We start from the raw sequence: 15145 nt of genomic DNA on the forward strand, positions 1-15145 counted from the left end.
ATTTCCTTTTTATTTTTCATTACTGTATCTCTTACCATTTTCAAGTTACATGGAGAAAAAGAAGATTTTTAAGAAAATTTAAAAATGCGCTCTATAATTTGATCTTTTTTTTTCAAAAATCATTCATTTTAAACCCGTCCAACTTTTTGAACATAGAAATAACACTATAATAAAAGGTATTGTGGAAGAAAAACGATGCATTTACATTTTGGTGGATGGGGGTTAAAAATACTTCTCATTTTTTCGTAAAATACATTGGTTATCAATTTTGTTTGCAGCATATCTCGCTTAGTTGTAATATAATAGACCTTTAATATACTGCCGTGCTAAGCCCAAAGGCGGTAACTGATTTTTTATCGAAAATGAGATTTTTGTATTTTTAGGTAGAATAGGGTATTTAGTATATATTTATAAAGTCTTTGGAGTTGTAAAAGCATTATATTTTAAATAAAATTGCAATTTTGTTAGCGGTATCTACACTTTTCACTTAAAATACTAAGCCATTTGGCGGTAAATGTTAAATACTATGGCGTTTTGACGGTATCTGCTACAGTTGCCGTCCATATACCTTAGCATATTGCACTTACCGCTAATCTACTTTAAAGAATGCTACGCCTACATTTAGAACCGCCAAATCGCCTTAGTATTACGAAGTAAATTCGGCCTAACTTTACAAGGTTAAATTATTGTGTTAGTTAAAACAGTTTTGTTAGTAAAAGAAATAATTAGCGAGGATGGTGAGAACTTTTCGAGATTATTATATCTACTGAAATGTATTTTCATTTTTGTTTTTAGTGTTTCAAGGATTAACCAATTATGTTGTCCTAAACAATATGACTCTGCTCCAAGTGGATGATTTATATCTTGAATTAGGCAGTAAGAGATTTTCACATTTAAAAATATTCCTTTTTTTAATTAGGTTTTAAAAAATTAATAATATGTCCACACGCTGTCCACAAGCATTTTTAGAAAAAGAGACTTAAAATATTTTGTTTTTTTAGAAAATCAAGTAGAGTCGAGTAAGAGTTGTGAAACCACTGTAGACAATATTATAGAAAGAGGACAATTTATTGTAAAGTAATTACAAGAGGTGAAAAAAAATTATGTTCAGCCTATACAGGCGCAAGGTTTGTTTCATACTTAAAGTTTTCTGTAATTAACCCTTTGTTGGTCGTACATAAGATTAGCAGTCCCATTGATTGCATTTTTTTTTTGTTTAAATACAAGCTATTATCATTGTTTAACTAGACAATATCTAGTAGTCTAGTTATACAATGCTATTATAAATAGGTAAAAGACAATGTGATCATATTTTAATCATAACATATAACTAGTTTGTACAATACAACTAATAAAATGTTAAAATTTGCCCTAATTACATTAAGTAATGGTATTTTAATACCCAATATGATATTGTGAAATACCCAATAATATAACAATGCATAATAATATTAGGGTAGGTGTCGGCTATCATAAAAATGTTAAAGCTCTATAATAACATGTCGTTAATAAATAGCGAACCTTTGTCGCTAAGAATATAATGGCTGAAAATAGAAAGTGAAAAGTATGGTTTACAATCACATTCACAGTTCAAGAATTCTTTAAAACGCTTAACATCAGCAGATAACAATCTGAAGGGATTTTGTTTTTTCCTAGTATAAGTACAGTTTCGCCTAAATTAGTAGACGCACTATAAAAGATTTTATAAAAAATGTTAATTATGAGGTAATACCATTGTAATACTAAATAGGTTTTTCGGTATGTACCAAACACAAGGTATGTTGTTCGGTTGTCTATTTAATTGTCTATATTGAATCACAAATGGAACATTATTATTAATGAACCAATATGTATTTATTGACTCTTGAAAGAAAACAGATATAACGACAACTAAATATTGTCAATTTGTTGTTGTCATATCGTGGCTCAACAAAATAATAACATTTAATAGTACTTTAATTCTTTCAATTTAATAAACTTTAATACACAGAAAAGCTTTTTATTTCATATCAATCACAACTGTAAACCACATACCGCTAATAGGCTTAGTATTATAGTAAGTTTTGATAAAACGTTTTAGCGGTATCTACCTCTTTTTATATAAAACTTTGTTTTAAAATATAATTAATGGTTCCCTTAATAAACTGGGGCATATATCCATGCATTAAATCTATTAGCTAGTCCATAAATCCCTAACGGGCCAAAATTGAAGCATTCAATTTTGAAATCGATTTTGCCACCATTTTTTCAAATGTTAGTTACCGCCTTTGGGCCTAGCACGGCAGTATAGCTCACTTTAAAGGTTTTTTCAAGCACTACAAAATGTATTAGTAGCATTATACACCTAAAATCGACCGTTTCTCTGTTATTTCAAGTTGAATACACCATTTTGAGAATGTACTAAAAAACAAACTATTCTTACCTACCATATCCCTTTTTGTATTATAACTAGAAGACTTATGAAGAAAAGTGTCTCTTTGTTTTATTATAACCTAAAAAAATGTTTAATAGAGTTTTTTTAGTTAGATGCATAGTTTTTAAGGTATTCGCAAAAAATCTTTCGAAAAGGTATTATGTTTCAATGAAAATGGTCAATTTTCAACCACGAATATCTCAAAAAGTATTGAGTTTTCAAAAAAAAATTATAGAATTATTATTATGAAAAATGTATTCAAATTAGAATTATAGAATTAAAAATTATAAAATTATATTATTATTATAGTTTTTGCTTAGAATTAGGTTCTCTAGCGAATTCCGTGGGAATTTTAACTAACAAATTTTACACCCCTAAGAAGGGGTGGGAACCACCCCAAGATAAAAGCACACATCGGCATAGGGTAGACTTTGAATTAGGAGATAAGTAGAAGCTAGGCCCAAAATTTCATTAAAATCCATGCAGTAGGATAGAATTCGGAGATAATATCCTATTCTTGCTCCCATTGACTGGCGTATTAAATGGTTTAAATAGTTTTTTTTTATATAAAGGCTCAAGAGGAAGAACAAGAATCTATCTGTAGTTAACACGAGCCCATGACGGATGAATATCGTCACGAAGGTTTTATCAAAGGTACCGATGACGCATAAGTAGCGTCAGTAGTATCAAAGAATACTCCATCCAACAAGAAGCGAAAGCATCGACTATTTCACGATCCAAATTTCTTTGCGCATGTACGATCCGCCATGTTTCATGTATTATTTCTTATTTCTCAATCTAACCTCTAACAGCTGTTTGCTGTAAAATTATTGTGTTGTTTAATCTTTTCTAATTGTAGAAAAAAGGATAATACTATTAAACATATCTATTGTTAAAATAAACTCTCATTGTGATGGCTCCACGCAAAGGTGGATTTTCTTGTATGGTTCGTACTGGGACGCCCCACTAGATCGTGAACAAATAGGTTTGTTCGTAGTACGATCCAATCGATCAGCAACCGTTGCCAACCATCAGACGCATGCGCAGTTAACAGTTAGCGCTGCGCAGTTAACAGTTTGAGTTCGTAGACTACGAACGCGCTTGCGTCTGACGGTTGGCAACGGTTGCTGATCGTTCTACGAACAAACCTAATAATTCTCTTTTCAGTACCGAGAAATCGTAGCAGGTAAACGATCGTAGGGGTAGGGCAATGAGAGAAAGTTATTTTTAAACATTTATGTGATTCCATATACGTACCTATCTATTAAAATTATTTATTCCCAGATTTTTAATAAAGCTTTTTAATAGAAAAACAATTTAAACATAGCTATTTAGTGTTTAATTTAATTTGCAATAGTATAAATTTAGTGTACGGTTCTAGAAATAAAGGTCATTTTGAATTTATGCAAGGCAGGTCCACAACATCAATTTTTATTTTATGACAGCTGAGGGAAAAACTTATGAGTGGAAGAGAAAGACTGCACATAGTGTTTATTAATCTTTGGAAAGCATATAGCAAAGTTACCAGAAACCTAATGGTACTAAGTAGGAAAGGAGTGCCGGCTGAATATGTGAGAGTGGTATAAAAAATGTATCAGAAGGTAACAATTAGAGAGAGCGAATGCAGCTGAAACTGGAAAATTTTGTGTGAAAGCAGAGCTTCATTAGGGTTAGGTTAAGTTCCGTATTGAATCCGCAGTTATTAATAACTAGAACTAGCGAATAACTAGAAAAGATAATGTTAGGCATCAGTATATAAGAAAAAATTGGGTGTGGATCCTATTGGAAACAAAATAAGAAACAGGTTAAGGTGGCTAGATGCTAGATCTGATGTCTTCTTTCTTTTATATAGGCAGTACTGCCTGTTTTTCTTCAACGGTGCATTTCATTCTGTCCCTAAATTGTCATTACAGCTTTTCCTTGGGCGTCCTATACTTCTTCTGCCTAACGGTGACTTGTCCCTTAGTGATTCAAATATCCTGCTTATATGTTTAATCCACTCTTCTTTACCCAGGTATTTATATTGTCCACCCCACATATGCGGCTGATTTCCTCACTGCTTACCCTGTCCTGTAGTACTTTTCCAGCAATCCTTCTTAAGATCTTCATTTGGTTGGTCTCCAGACGTTTTTGTGTTTTGCTTGTATCTGGTCTTGTTTCGGCCTTATAAGTCATAACTGGCCTAATAACTGACTTATATATTTGGGCCTTTGTTTTGCACTCTTACGTGTTTGTTTTTCCAAATTGTGCCGTTTAGGCATCGGCCGTTCTACTGACTTTAATTATTTGTTCTTTTACCTCTTCTTCAATATTGTTTTCAGCTGATAGATTAATTCCCAAGTATTAGATGCTAGATGTGATGAGATAATTGTTATATATCCAGGCGAGTTGAATTTGGTACAGTACAACCAGAGTTTCCAGAAACCTCAGATGTACAGAAAGAAATCGAAGGTGAATAAAGTCATACTAGCCTCCGCCGCAGAGTTTCCTCGTGCAGCGAGAATATGGTGGTGTTGGAGGTCAATAGACATTCAAAGAAATTTCTCAAAAGGAAACAAAAAAAAATGATCAATCTAAGACAAAGTTAATAGAAAATTTGAAAGTATAATTCTGTCCTAAGTAAAAAGGTCTTGGGTCAAAAATATCTATTTTTCAAGTTTTTAGTACGAAAAAAAAAATAATAGAAATCGATAGAAATCTCTATTTTGAAATTAACTATTAAATTAAACTACGCATCAAAAATCCATCACGTTTACATAAGTTTACAAAACTTAGTCAAAATCGATATTTTTAACTTAAAACCTTTTTGTTTATCAGTACAAAATTGATATATGGGTTATATTAAATTTTACAGAAAAAAATACAATTCATATTAATAGATCAACTTAAAAACACTATAGTTTTAATTATTACTTTGTTTCTCAGTGTAACTCAAAATTCCTACAGTTTTGAACGAATTCCTCATTACTTTTCTTAGTGTAGTGTGAAGTATTACCCCTACCATTCTTCGACCGATATTTCTGTCCCCTGAATATCAAAGGAGCCGACAGATGCTTTCGCTTCTTGTTGGATGGAGTATTCTTTGGTAGCATGGACGTATAAATAAAGATATTTTTATTTATACGTCCATGTTTGGTAGTATTGTAGTATTGTGTTACTAAAGTCATGGCCACTCGTTGTGAATAGTCGTGTGTATGAGTGCTCCCGAAATTTTTAAAATAAGTAGTAATTCGTTTCAGTAATAAAGTTCTCATCTTTGTTGAGTGGTGACAACTGATGTTGCAGTACTTAGTGAAGGTCCAAGTAAGTTAGAAATATACTAATTAATAGAAAAATTTGAGCAATTACAGTAATACAGTGTATTGGTGAATATTAAATTAATAACTGCTAAAGCGATCCATACACGTATAATGGCAACGAAAACCAGAAGCGGAATCTTATCAAGTGGTGCTTCTTTGGACGAAAACAGTTTAGAAGTCATAATATCAAAAGTATGTCAAAAGTTTATGACAAAACTGGACCAGAATTTAGATAATTTGGAGAAAAAATTTGATGATTTGGAGAAAAAATTTGATGCAGTTCAGGATACACTTAATGATGTATCACAACAAATATTAAATATGAAAACAAACATAGAAACACACACAACAGAAATTAGCAACATAGCAAAAACAATTGATGACATAGAGGCACTTCAAAAGAAAAGGACCCTGCGTTTTGATGGCATTAATGAAACTAATAATGAAAATTTGATGTCCGTTGTCATAAATATTATAAACAACACATTGAAAATAAAATGCAATTCCAGCGAAATTTCTAATTTATACAGACAAGGTAAATTAAACTTGCAAACTAATAAATCGAGAACAGTGGTGGTAGACTTTAGTTCTTATTTGAAGAAAAAGGAAATTCTAAGTGCTAGAAGACAATTAAGAGAAACAAAAATATTTGTGAATGAAGATCTAACGAAACATAGGTATTCATTATTGAAGAAGGCAAGGAGTAAGTTCGGGAAGACTGAGGCATGGAGTTACGATGGTAGAGTATTTATAAAGAAGAATGATGAAATTAAAGTGATTACTTGCGAATCGGATCTTGACAATTAACGTGTGTGGGCTACTTTATACTCAAAGTTTCTGTAATGTGTATATTAGTGACTGATAAGTTTTTGTTGATAGTAATTTAGTTATATTAATTTGGAACTTAAATTCGTTGATTTTGGTTTGTAGTGTATAAGAGGATAAAAATATTGATGTTGTTAATGAGTTACTTATAGAAAAACTGGATGTTTTAAATTATTTCAATTATTGTTTTAAGTTATTTGGTTTGTCAAAAATTTATGAAAAGAATTTACTACGGTATAGTAGAAATAAAATAGGTGTAAAAAAATATATATTAAATAATAAATATAATATGATTAGGATTTGATATCAGGGGACAACTCAATTCATGACAGGGATTCACATAAACTTTCAGAATTGTAGGGGACTGAACACGAAAACTGCGGAGTTCTATAAAAATTGCTTGGAAGGTAATTATGATGTAGTAGTAGCTGTAGAAACATGGCTTCGGGAGGATATGGTTGATGGAGAACTAATTGATATAAATGTATTTAACTTATTGAGATCTGACAGAAACCAGGAGATTTCTGGCAAAACTAAGGGAGGAGTATTAATGGTAATAAAAAAGGAGCATAAGATTTTAAAAGTAACACAACATTGTTCATCTTTTGAAATTTTGGTTGCGGATTTAAAAATTAATAACAAATTAAGTATAAAATTAATTGGAGTGTATATTCCACTAGATTGTAAATTACATGACTATGCGAATTGCTTCGAATTGTTACAAACACATATTACTGATATTAATAACACGTTTATTTTTGGCGACTTCAATATTGCAGAAATTAAAGGAACCGAAAATCTAGATTTTACTAATGGAAGTGCTAAGTTTAAAAGTATGATTGAGTTTTTAAATTTTAATTCATTTTTGCTTTATAACAATGTAAAAAACTGGCAGGGCAAAACTTTAGGCTACGGCTCCACGGGCGGGAAATTGACGCTAGCAGTAGCCGTAAAACGAACTTAGGGTTCCGCGAAACGGATAAGGAATAGCCGAACTGAACCGACTACGCACAAGTCCTGTAGTCGGTTCAGTTCGGCTATTCCTCTTCCGTTGCGCGGAACCTTAAGTTCGTTTTACGGCTACTGCTAGCGTCAATTTCCCGCCCATGGAGCCGTAGCCTTAGATCAAGTAGTAGCATCTGCAGATAATATAAATAGTTGTAAGGTATGTCAAGAGCAGTTACCGTTAGTAAAGGAAGATAGATTACATCCATCTCTGGAAATTCAACTTTAATTTACAGTATCAAGTTTTAGACAAACAGATAAGTTAGTTGGTAATAGATTTAATTTTAAAAAAGCAAATTTTGATTTGATGTGTGATTTGATGAGAAATATGACGTGGGAAGCTGTAACAGAGGAAATAGAGGTAGATAAAGCTCTAGATATCTTTTACTCAAAAGTACTTAATATATTTGAAGGATGTGTACCACAATATAATATTTACAAGAATTATTCTAATTTTCCGAAATGGTTTACGCCTGATATCAAAAAGTTGCTCAAACAAAAAAATAATTTTAGAAAGTTAAGACATGTTTCAATTTATTTTAACAATCAATTTATAGAGACCAGGAAAAAACTGAAATCATTAATTAACATAGAGCACAGGAAATATATACGGCAAATTGAGGAAAATATAGAAAATGAGTTTAACAATTTCTGGAATTTCATTAATAATAAGAATTCTAAGTCTAATCAAACAGAAATATTTTATTTTGGGGGTAAAGAAATAAATCAGAGTGATACTGCTAATGAGTTTGCGAAATATTTTGAATCTGTTTATTCTACCGACATTTCCAGCTATAACACTAATTTTACAAATATTATTAGTAATAACAATGTTTTGAATTTACCATCAATAACAAGCGTAGATTATGATAATGCAGTCAAAAAGCTGAAACCAAAGAAAGCTGCCGGTATAGATGGCATCCCCCGTATATTTTAAAGGCATGCCAAGAGTGGTTAAAGTTACCATTATTACATATTTTTAATCTAATAATAACTTATTCAAAATTTCCAGAAAAATGGAAACTATCTTCAATTACTCCAATATTTAAGGCGGGTAACAAAAGAGATATTGAAAATTATAGAGGAGTCGCTATTATGTGTGCTCCATCAAAAATTTTCGAACAAATATTGCATGCTCATGTATATAATCACGTCAAAAATAGTATTAATGATCATCAACATGGTTTTATGTCGGGTCGCTCGATAAACACAAGTTTTATTTCATTCACCGAGTCTGCAAACAATGCGTTAGAAAAACAATTGCAATTGGATGTAGTGTATACGGATTTCGAAAAAGCCTTTGATAAAGTAAAACACGATGTTCTTTTAAGAAAGTTATGTAATTTTGGCTTATCTGATAATCTAATAAAGTTATTTAAAAGTTATTTGCAGAATAGGAGTTTTGTTGTAAAACACAATGGAAATACTTCTGGTAAATTTAAGGCTAACTCGGGAGTACCACAAGGGTCTAATCTTGGACCACTTTTGTTCTTAATGTTTATAAATGATTTAGCAAACGTCATCCAGTATTCAGATTACTTATTATTTGCAGATGATTTTAAGTTATTCAAAATAATTCAAACTGTTAGGGATTGCGTAATGATTCAAAGGGACATTGAGAACATTTTATTATGGGGTGACAATAATAAGATCAAATTCAATATAAATAAGTGCTACGTTATGTCTATTACCCGTAAAAGAGAACCAATAGTATTTGATTATTTAATAGGACTGAATGTTTTAAAAAGGACCAGTGAGGTCAAGGATTTGGGTTTGATTTATAATAATCAACTGTCATTTGCTACACATATTGGTAAAGCTGCAAAACGAGCGAACCGTATGCTGGGTTTTATATGTCGACAAACTTGCGATTTTACTAGTATTAAGGGTATAAAAATATTATATAATACTTTAGTTAGACCAATATTAGAATTTGGTTCCATTATTTGGGGACAACAACCTCAAGTACATTTAGAGGCACTAGAAAAAGTTCAGAATAAGTTTCTTCGTTATTTGTATTTCAAAAAACATCATCGATGGCCTGATTATGGAACCATAAGATCAACCATGCTAAGGGAAGAATTTGAAGTTTTGTCTTTGACTAGTAGGCGCAAATTTGTAATGGCAATGATTTTATATAAAATAATTAATAATATTTCAGGTACAATTGATTTACGAATGCAGATACCATTTAATGTTCCTCGAAAAGCAACGAGATATCAGTTGTTGTTTGGAAAAATAAGAACATCTGTTTGCTCTCCTCTAGAGGCCATGTTGAAAATAGCGAACAATATAAATTTAGTAAAAAACATTGATTTTACAATGTCAGTTGGTTGCTATAGACGTATAGTGCAAGAGCACTTTAAACTAGTAGATGGATAATAGATATCATTAGTCTAGCTGTTTTTGTGTTAAAGTCTTCTATATCTGCCTATCAATAGTTGTGCTAATGACTGTATATATTAGTTATATTTGTTATATACAGTTTATGATTATAACTGTCCATGTAAAAAGGTTTTAGGACCTGTTTGGATTTTTATAAATAAATAAATAAATAAATAAATAAATAAATGAAAGATTTAAGTACGTGGTACCATTCAACTGGCACTTGTTCAAGATGGACACCGAACGTGTTAAGTGTTAAATAACTGATTACTAAAAAACATGTATTATAAGCACCTACTTACTCAGTATGAGTTATGTTGTTAAGTTTAATAACTGTAGGAGTAAAATGATAATGACAACCTTCTGTAGACACTGGTTTTTCCTCAAATTTTAGTCCTCCAGAAGCAATCAAACTCTGCGTCTTTAGACAGTACCAAGTCATAAAAACAAGAGAAATGATACCTCCCGATAATGCTCCCTACAACAGTAATAAAATAATAAAATAATAAATAATAAACTAATCTTGTAATAAAAAAAATGTCAATAGCTGACTGTTTTACCTTTGAGTTAATCCATGGGAGAAGAATTCCCATTGCTGATACTCCTAGTGAAGGTCCATTACCAATCGAGCCAATGCTCATTGAAAGCTTAAACATTTTGGTTATGTGAGTCCATAGTAAATGAAATAAAATCTAGACTTACAATCACTTTTAGTTACCTCAGACGACTGGTTTCGCTTTCTGCAATATGCGAAGTGTCATCAGGTGTCGGTACAGTAAACTTAAATGCTACAATTCTGTTTTTTTTTGTAATCGTAGCATTTAAGTTTACTCTACCGAGACCTGATGATGTTTTCATATTATAGAAAGCGAAGCCGGTCGTCTAGGGTAAATAAAATAGATTGTGGGTAAGTCTATAATTTATTTCATTTAAAAATATGTATTCTTTTTTCACTTCAGTTTTCGATATAAAATAGTAGAATTTAAAGCATACCTGTAGAACAGTTCCCATTTTCTCCACAAGAAATACCAGTCCAATGCAGACAGCTCCAGTGATAATAACAGTAGATTTCATTAGATAGAAACTTTGTTTTTCAGATATGTTTCTATTGATGAATGGCTTATAAAAGTCTTCTAAAACTATGGCCGCCATCGCGTTTAATCCTGTTGATAATGAGCTATGAAAGTAAAATAAGGAAAATAAAGAAAAACGTCTAAATACTGTGAGTTTATAATCAGGGTATGCACAAATAATTTTCTTCGCAAAAGACAACTACAAATTTTAGATTTCTAGAAAAATTTTACGAAACTGTGTAACGGTCAAAAAACCTTATAAATTTTAATTCACGTATTTTAAATTTGGTCCTGTATATTATAATGTTTCTAATGTTTAGCATATTTTAATTCTGCGTTTCTCATTTATTATTCGAATGAAAAATTACATAAACATCTAAAAACAATTGAATAAATATTCAATTGTTTATTACATTTTCGGAATTTGTGTGACAACTTGATAACACACTGTCATTTTCGCCATTTTAAATAACAGAATCGCAACTATCCCAGGTAGAATGTAACAAAAAATAATAAAACTTACTGAGTGAGGTATTAATTCAAGAACCAAAGAATTCATTTATTTAACTTTTATTGTTAAGAAAATATTTGGGGGTACATTAGACACTCATGGTATTAGTTTAGCAGAAAATGAAATAATGGATATGGGGTTGTATTTATATACAACCCTTATATGGAGTTGGTTAGCAGGAATACACTTATTGAATCATCAGTACTTTATTTAACGTCAAATATAGTTATTAATACATTGGATCGTACTCAGCTGATAAAGGCACTCAACACATATTACGCTAGGAGGCACATATCAAAGAACCAAACAACTCCAACTGAATCTCCAAATCTATTCACATCTCATTTATGTATTAGATCGATATATTTGTATACATTTTTACCTTCAGTTATATGTCAAATTTATGTATGATATAATAATATGTTTACCGTTTACTTGGCAGAAGTCACCGTGTCATCAAAATGTGTGTTAGTCCAGGAACCGAAGCTTTTCACCCCGCAATTTTTACAGAATGGATCGATTTGCTTGAAAATTTGAGAATAAGTAGTGGATGGTCCAAGGATCAAAATCTATATGATGCCGAAAGGCGCTTTTATTATGGGGTTGGTTGCCACCCCATCTCGGGGGTGGAAATTTTTTATTATATTTTGACAGCAAAAGTTGATAAAAACATTCATTCTAAGCAAAAAATGTTGTATACATTTTTTTGATAAAACTAATATTTTTCGATTTATTCGCTATCGAAAGTGTTAGTTTTATATGGAAAAAATCAATGTTCTTCTATTGGGACCGTGCAAGTTCGGCAAAGCGACCTCTATTTCTACGCTCTGTACTTTTATTCGCACTTTTAATTATATTGGCCAATTATATTAGTCCTGGTTGCTGGATAATTGTCAAGACCATAGTCCAAAAAAATAATAAGAAGAAAAAATAAGATGCAGGTTATGTTTAGCAAACGTAAACAATTGTATGTAGTAAATAAAATCAGTTATTAAAATGCAGTACTGCAAGAAAAATACAATTAATTAAATTTACCTTTATATAATAATTGCATATCATATCAATATTGTGGAGCAATATATAATTTTTCTGCGTCAATGACAGAAGGTATGAAATATACGTCAATTTGACAATTTCAATTGACAATATGAATTATTTAAGATAGATGCAATATTTCTCCGCGACTCGCGCACGGTCGTTTCTCGTTTCCCTTTCCAAGTACTTGCACACCGCGAATAGTATACTCATTTACTATTCACTAAATTTTTGTCGTAGAAAAAAATTTTTCACACCAAGTTCTTAAGAAATAAATAACCTACAATTTCATATTTAAACATTTTTTCTTATCTTTGATGCTAATCTTTCTATTCTGAACAAAAGGGCATGTTTTACAAAACTACAAAAATTCTTTATTCGCTTTTAACTTCAGTTTTTTAAAAACTAATCATTTTAAGCCAGTCAAACTTCTAGAATATATTAATAATACACAAATAAAGAAAAATGAATAAGGCCAATGACTAAAACACCGCTAACTTACATTATTATGCTTATAATTGGATTTCTCCTTTTTTTTCTCAAAAAAATATATTGATTTTTTAACCGTAACTTTTTTATTTTGTATCTTAGAAAGTTTAGTGTAAAATAATTTTGTAGGTTTGTAAAAGATCTACAAGCCTATTAATATTAAATCTTATTAAAATCCTTAGTCACAAAAAGAGGTGACTTTGAAAGTGTTGGTAAAGGTGGTTTTTGCATGGTATTACAAGTTTTAATTGTCAATAGCTCACTTAATTTTTGTCATAGAAAAATTTTTTCATACCAAATTCTTGGGAATTGAATTAGCTACAATTTAATATTTAAACATTTTTTCACATCTCTGATGCTAATCTTTCTATTCAGAAGAAAAGACCATTTTTCCAAACTACAAAAATTCTTTAATCGTTGTTAACTTCATTTGTTCAAAAACGAATCATTATAAGTCGGTCAAACTTCTCGAACCTATTAATAATACATAAATAAATAAGACCAAATAAGGTCAATGACTAGTTTTAATTAGGGTGGTGATTACGGGGTTGCTTCCGACCACTTTTGCGCTGAAAAAATAGGAACTGACATTCTTTTCATTATACGTCACTTAATTATTGAGCTAGAGACTTCTTTTTTATTTCTAGGGATAGACATTTTTAAATTCTTTAAATTAGTTTAAACAAGTTATTCTCGAAAAATGCATATTTTTCCCATCTTTTGACTTTGAAACTACAATATTTAGTATTTGACAAAGGAGAGCTAACATATAATAAAGTATATCTTGATTACTGTTGATCTTAAAGAAAATTAAAAAACACGTTTTTTTTTACTTTTTCAAATAGTACATTTGTGTTAAGTAAAGTTGTTTTGATAAAACGAAAACTTTTGGAGTTATTAGCAGAAAACTGATTAAAAACATTGATTTTTCGATATAATACTAACACTTTCGATAGCGAATAAATCGAAAACTATTAATTTTATCAAAAAAATGTATAGACTATTTTTTGCTTAGATTTAACGTTTTTACCGACTTAAGCGGTCAAAATATAATAAAAAATTTCCACCCTCAACAGGGGGTGGCAACCACCCCCATGGTAAAAGCGCCTTTTCGCACCATATAGATTTTGATCCTTGGTCTATCTACTACTTATTCTCAAATTTTCAAGCAAATCGATCCATTCTGTAAAAATTGCGAGGTTTTGTCCTATTTCAAGCTTCATTACTTGGACTATGTGCCCTACATTCGCGATAAACAACTCATCATCTGTTTGTTATTTAACATTATATAAACAATATCGCAATTAATTATTTCGTATTTTAAAAGGATTTTGGAATTATCTGATGTATTGTTAAGATACTGTACAAACCGTCTTAGATCTAAGAAAATCATAGAAAAACTTACCTAAGAGCCGCACTGAAAATCCCAGCAACAAATATACCAGGAATTCCTGGGAAGTCCCCTAGGATCTGCATTACTAAAAGTGGTAATAGTTGATCCTTCTTTTTTGCCAACTGTCAAAAACTCGTAAATGATTCTTCTAATTATTTATAATTCAACAAGTCTGCTTACCTTGGTAGTTAAAGGATCGCATTGGTAGTATGTAGCGTAGATTAACATTCCACAATATGAAGAGAAACCCACTATTAAGAACAATCCAAATATAAAAACTGCCAAGGCTCTAAAATTTTAAAATTATTACTCAGATTTACATGTTCATAATAATTGTAATATATTTAATATTTTTGTACTTTATAGATATTGAGAAGGCGTACGACACAGTTCCTAGACAAGAGCTTAGAAGATTTATGAGAGAGAAATGGGTTTCTGAGAAGTAGGTATAAGACTCGTGAATAATATGACGGAGCCCCTTGGTCAATGCACTTTGCCGATGGTAACGTGTTAGTAGAGGAAAGCAAAGAAATGGAGAAAAAGTTGGAGGGTTGGAGAAGAACTACTGAAGAGGAAGGTTAGCAGGTAAACAGAGTATATGAAAGGGACACGCGCCAACTCGTAACTCTTAATGACAAACTTATTTAAATCAAAATGTACACCGGCCAATTCGTAACCTTTAACTACCTGACCAACTCGAAACTTTATACAGGTGAA

General features: G+C 31.0%; 1 protein-coding gene across 2 annotated transcripts in view; it reads right to left on the reverse strand.

Annotated features, from left to right (window-relative positions):
- The window catches only part of LOC114324337 (sodium-coupled monocarboxylate transporter 1-like), an 81256-nt gene that overhangs the window by 7751 nt on the left and 58360 nt on the right, over positions 1-15145 (reverse strand). For both annotated transcript variants that reach the window (XM_050643897.1, XM_050643892.1), the window contains exons 8-12: positions 14609-14717; positions 14441-14550; positions 10921-11104; positions 10488-10574; positions 10230-10405 (exon numbers count right to left, since the gene is read on the reverse strand). In XM_050643897.1, coding sequence (XP_050499854.1) covers positions 10230-10405; positions 10488-10574; positions 10921-11104; positions 14441-14550; positions 14609-14717 — 666 coding nt within the window. The remainder of the gene's footprint in view (positions 1-10229; positions 10406-10487; positions 10575-10920; positions 11105-14440; positions 14551-14608; positions 14718-15145) is intronic.

Source organism: Diabrotica virgifera, chromosome 1, assembly GCF_917563875.1.
Source record: "Diabrotica virgifera virgifera chromosome 1, PGI_DIABVI_V3a".
Lineage (NCBI taxonomy): Eukaryota > Metazoa > Arthropoda > Insecta > Coleoptera > Chrysomelidae > Diabrotica > Diabrotica virgifera.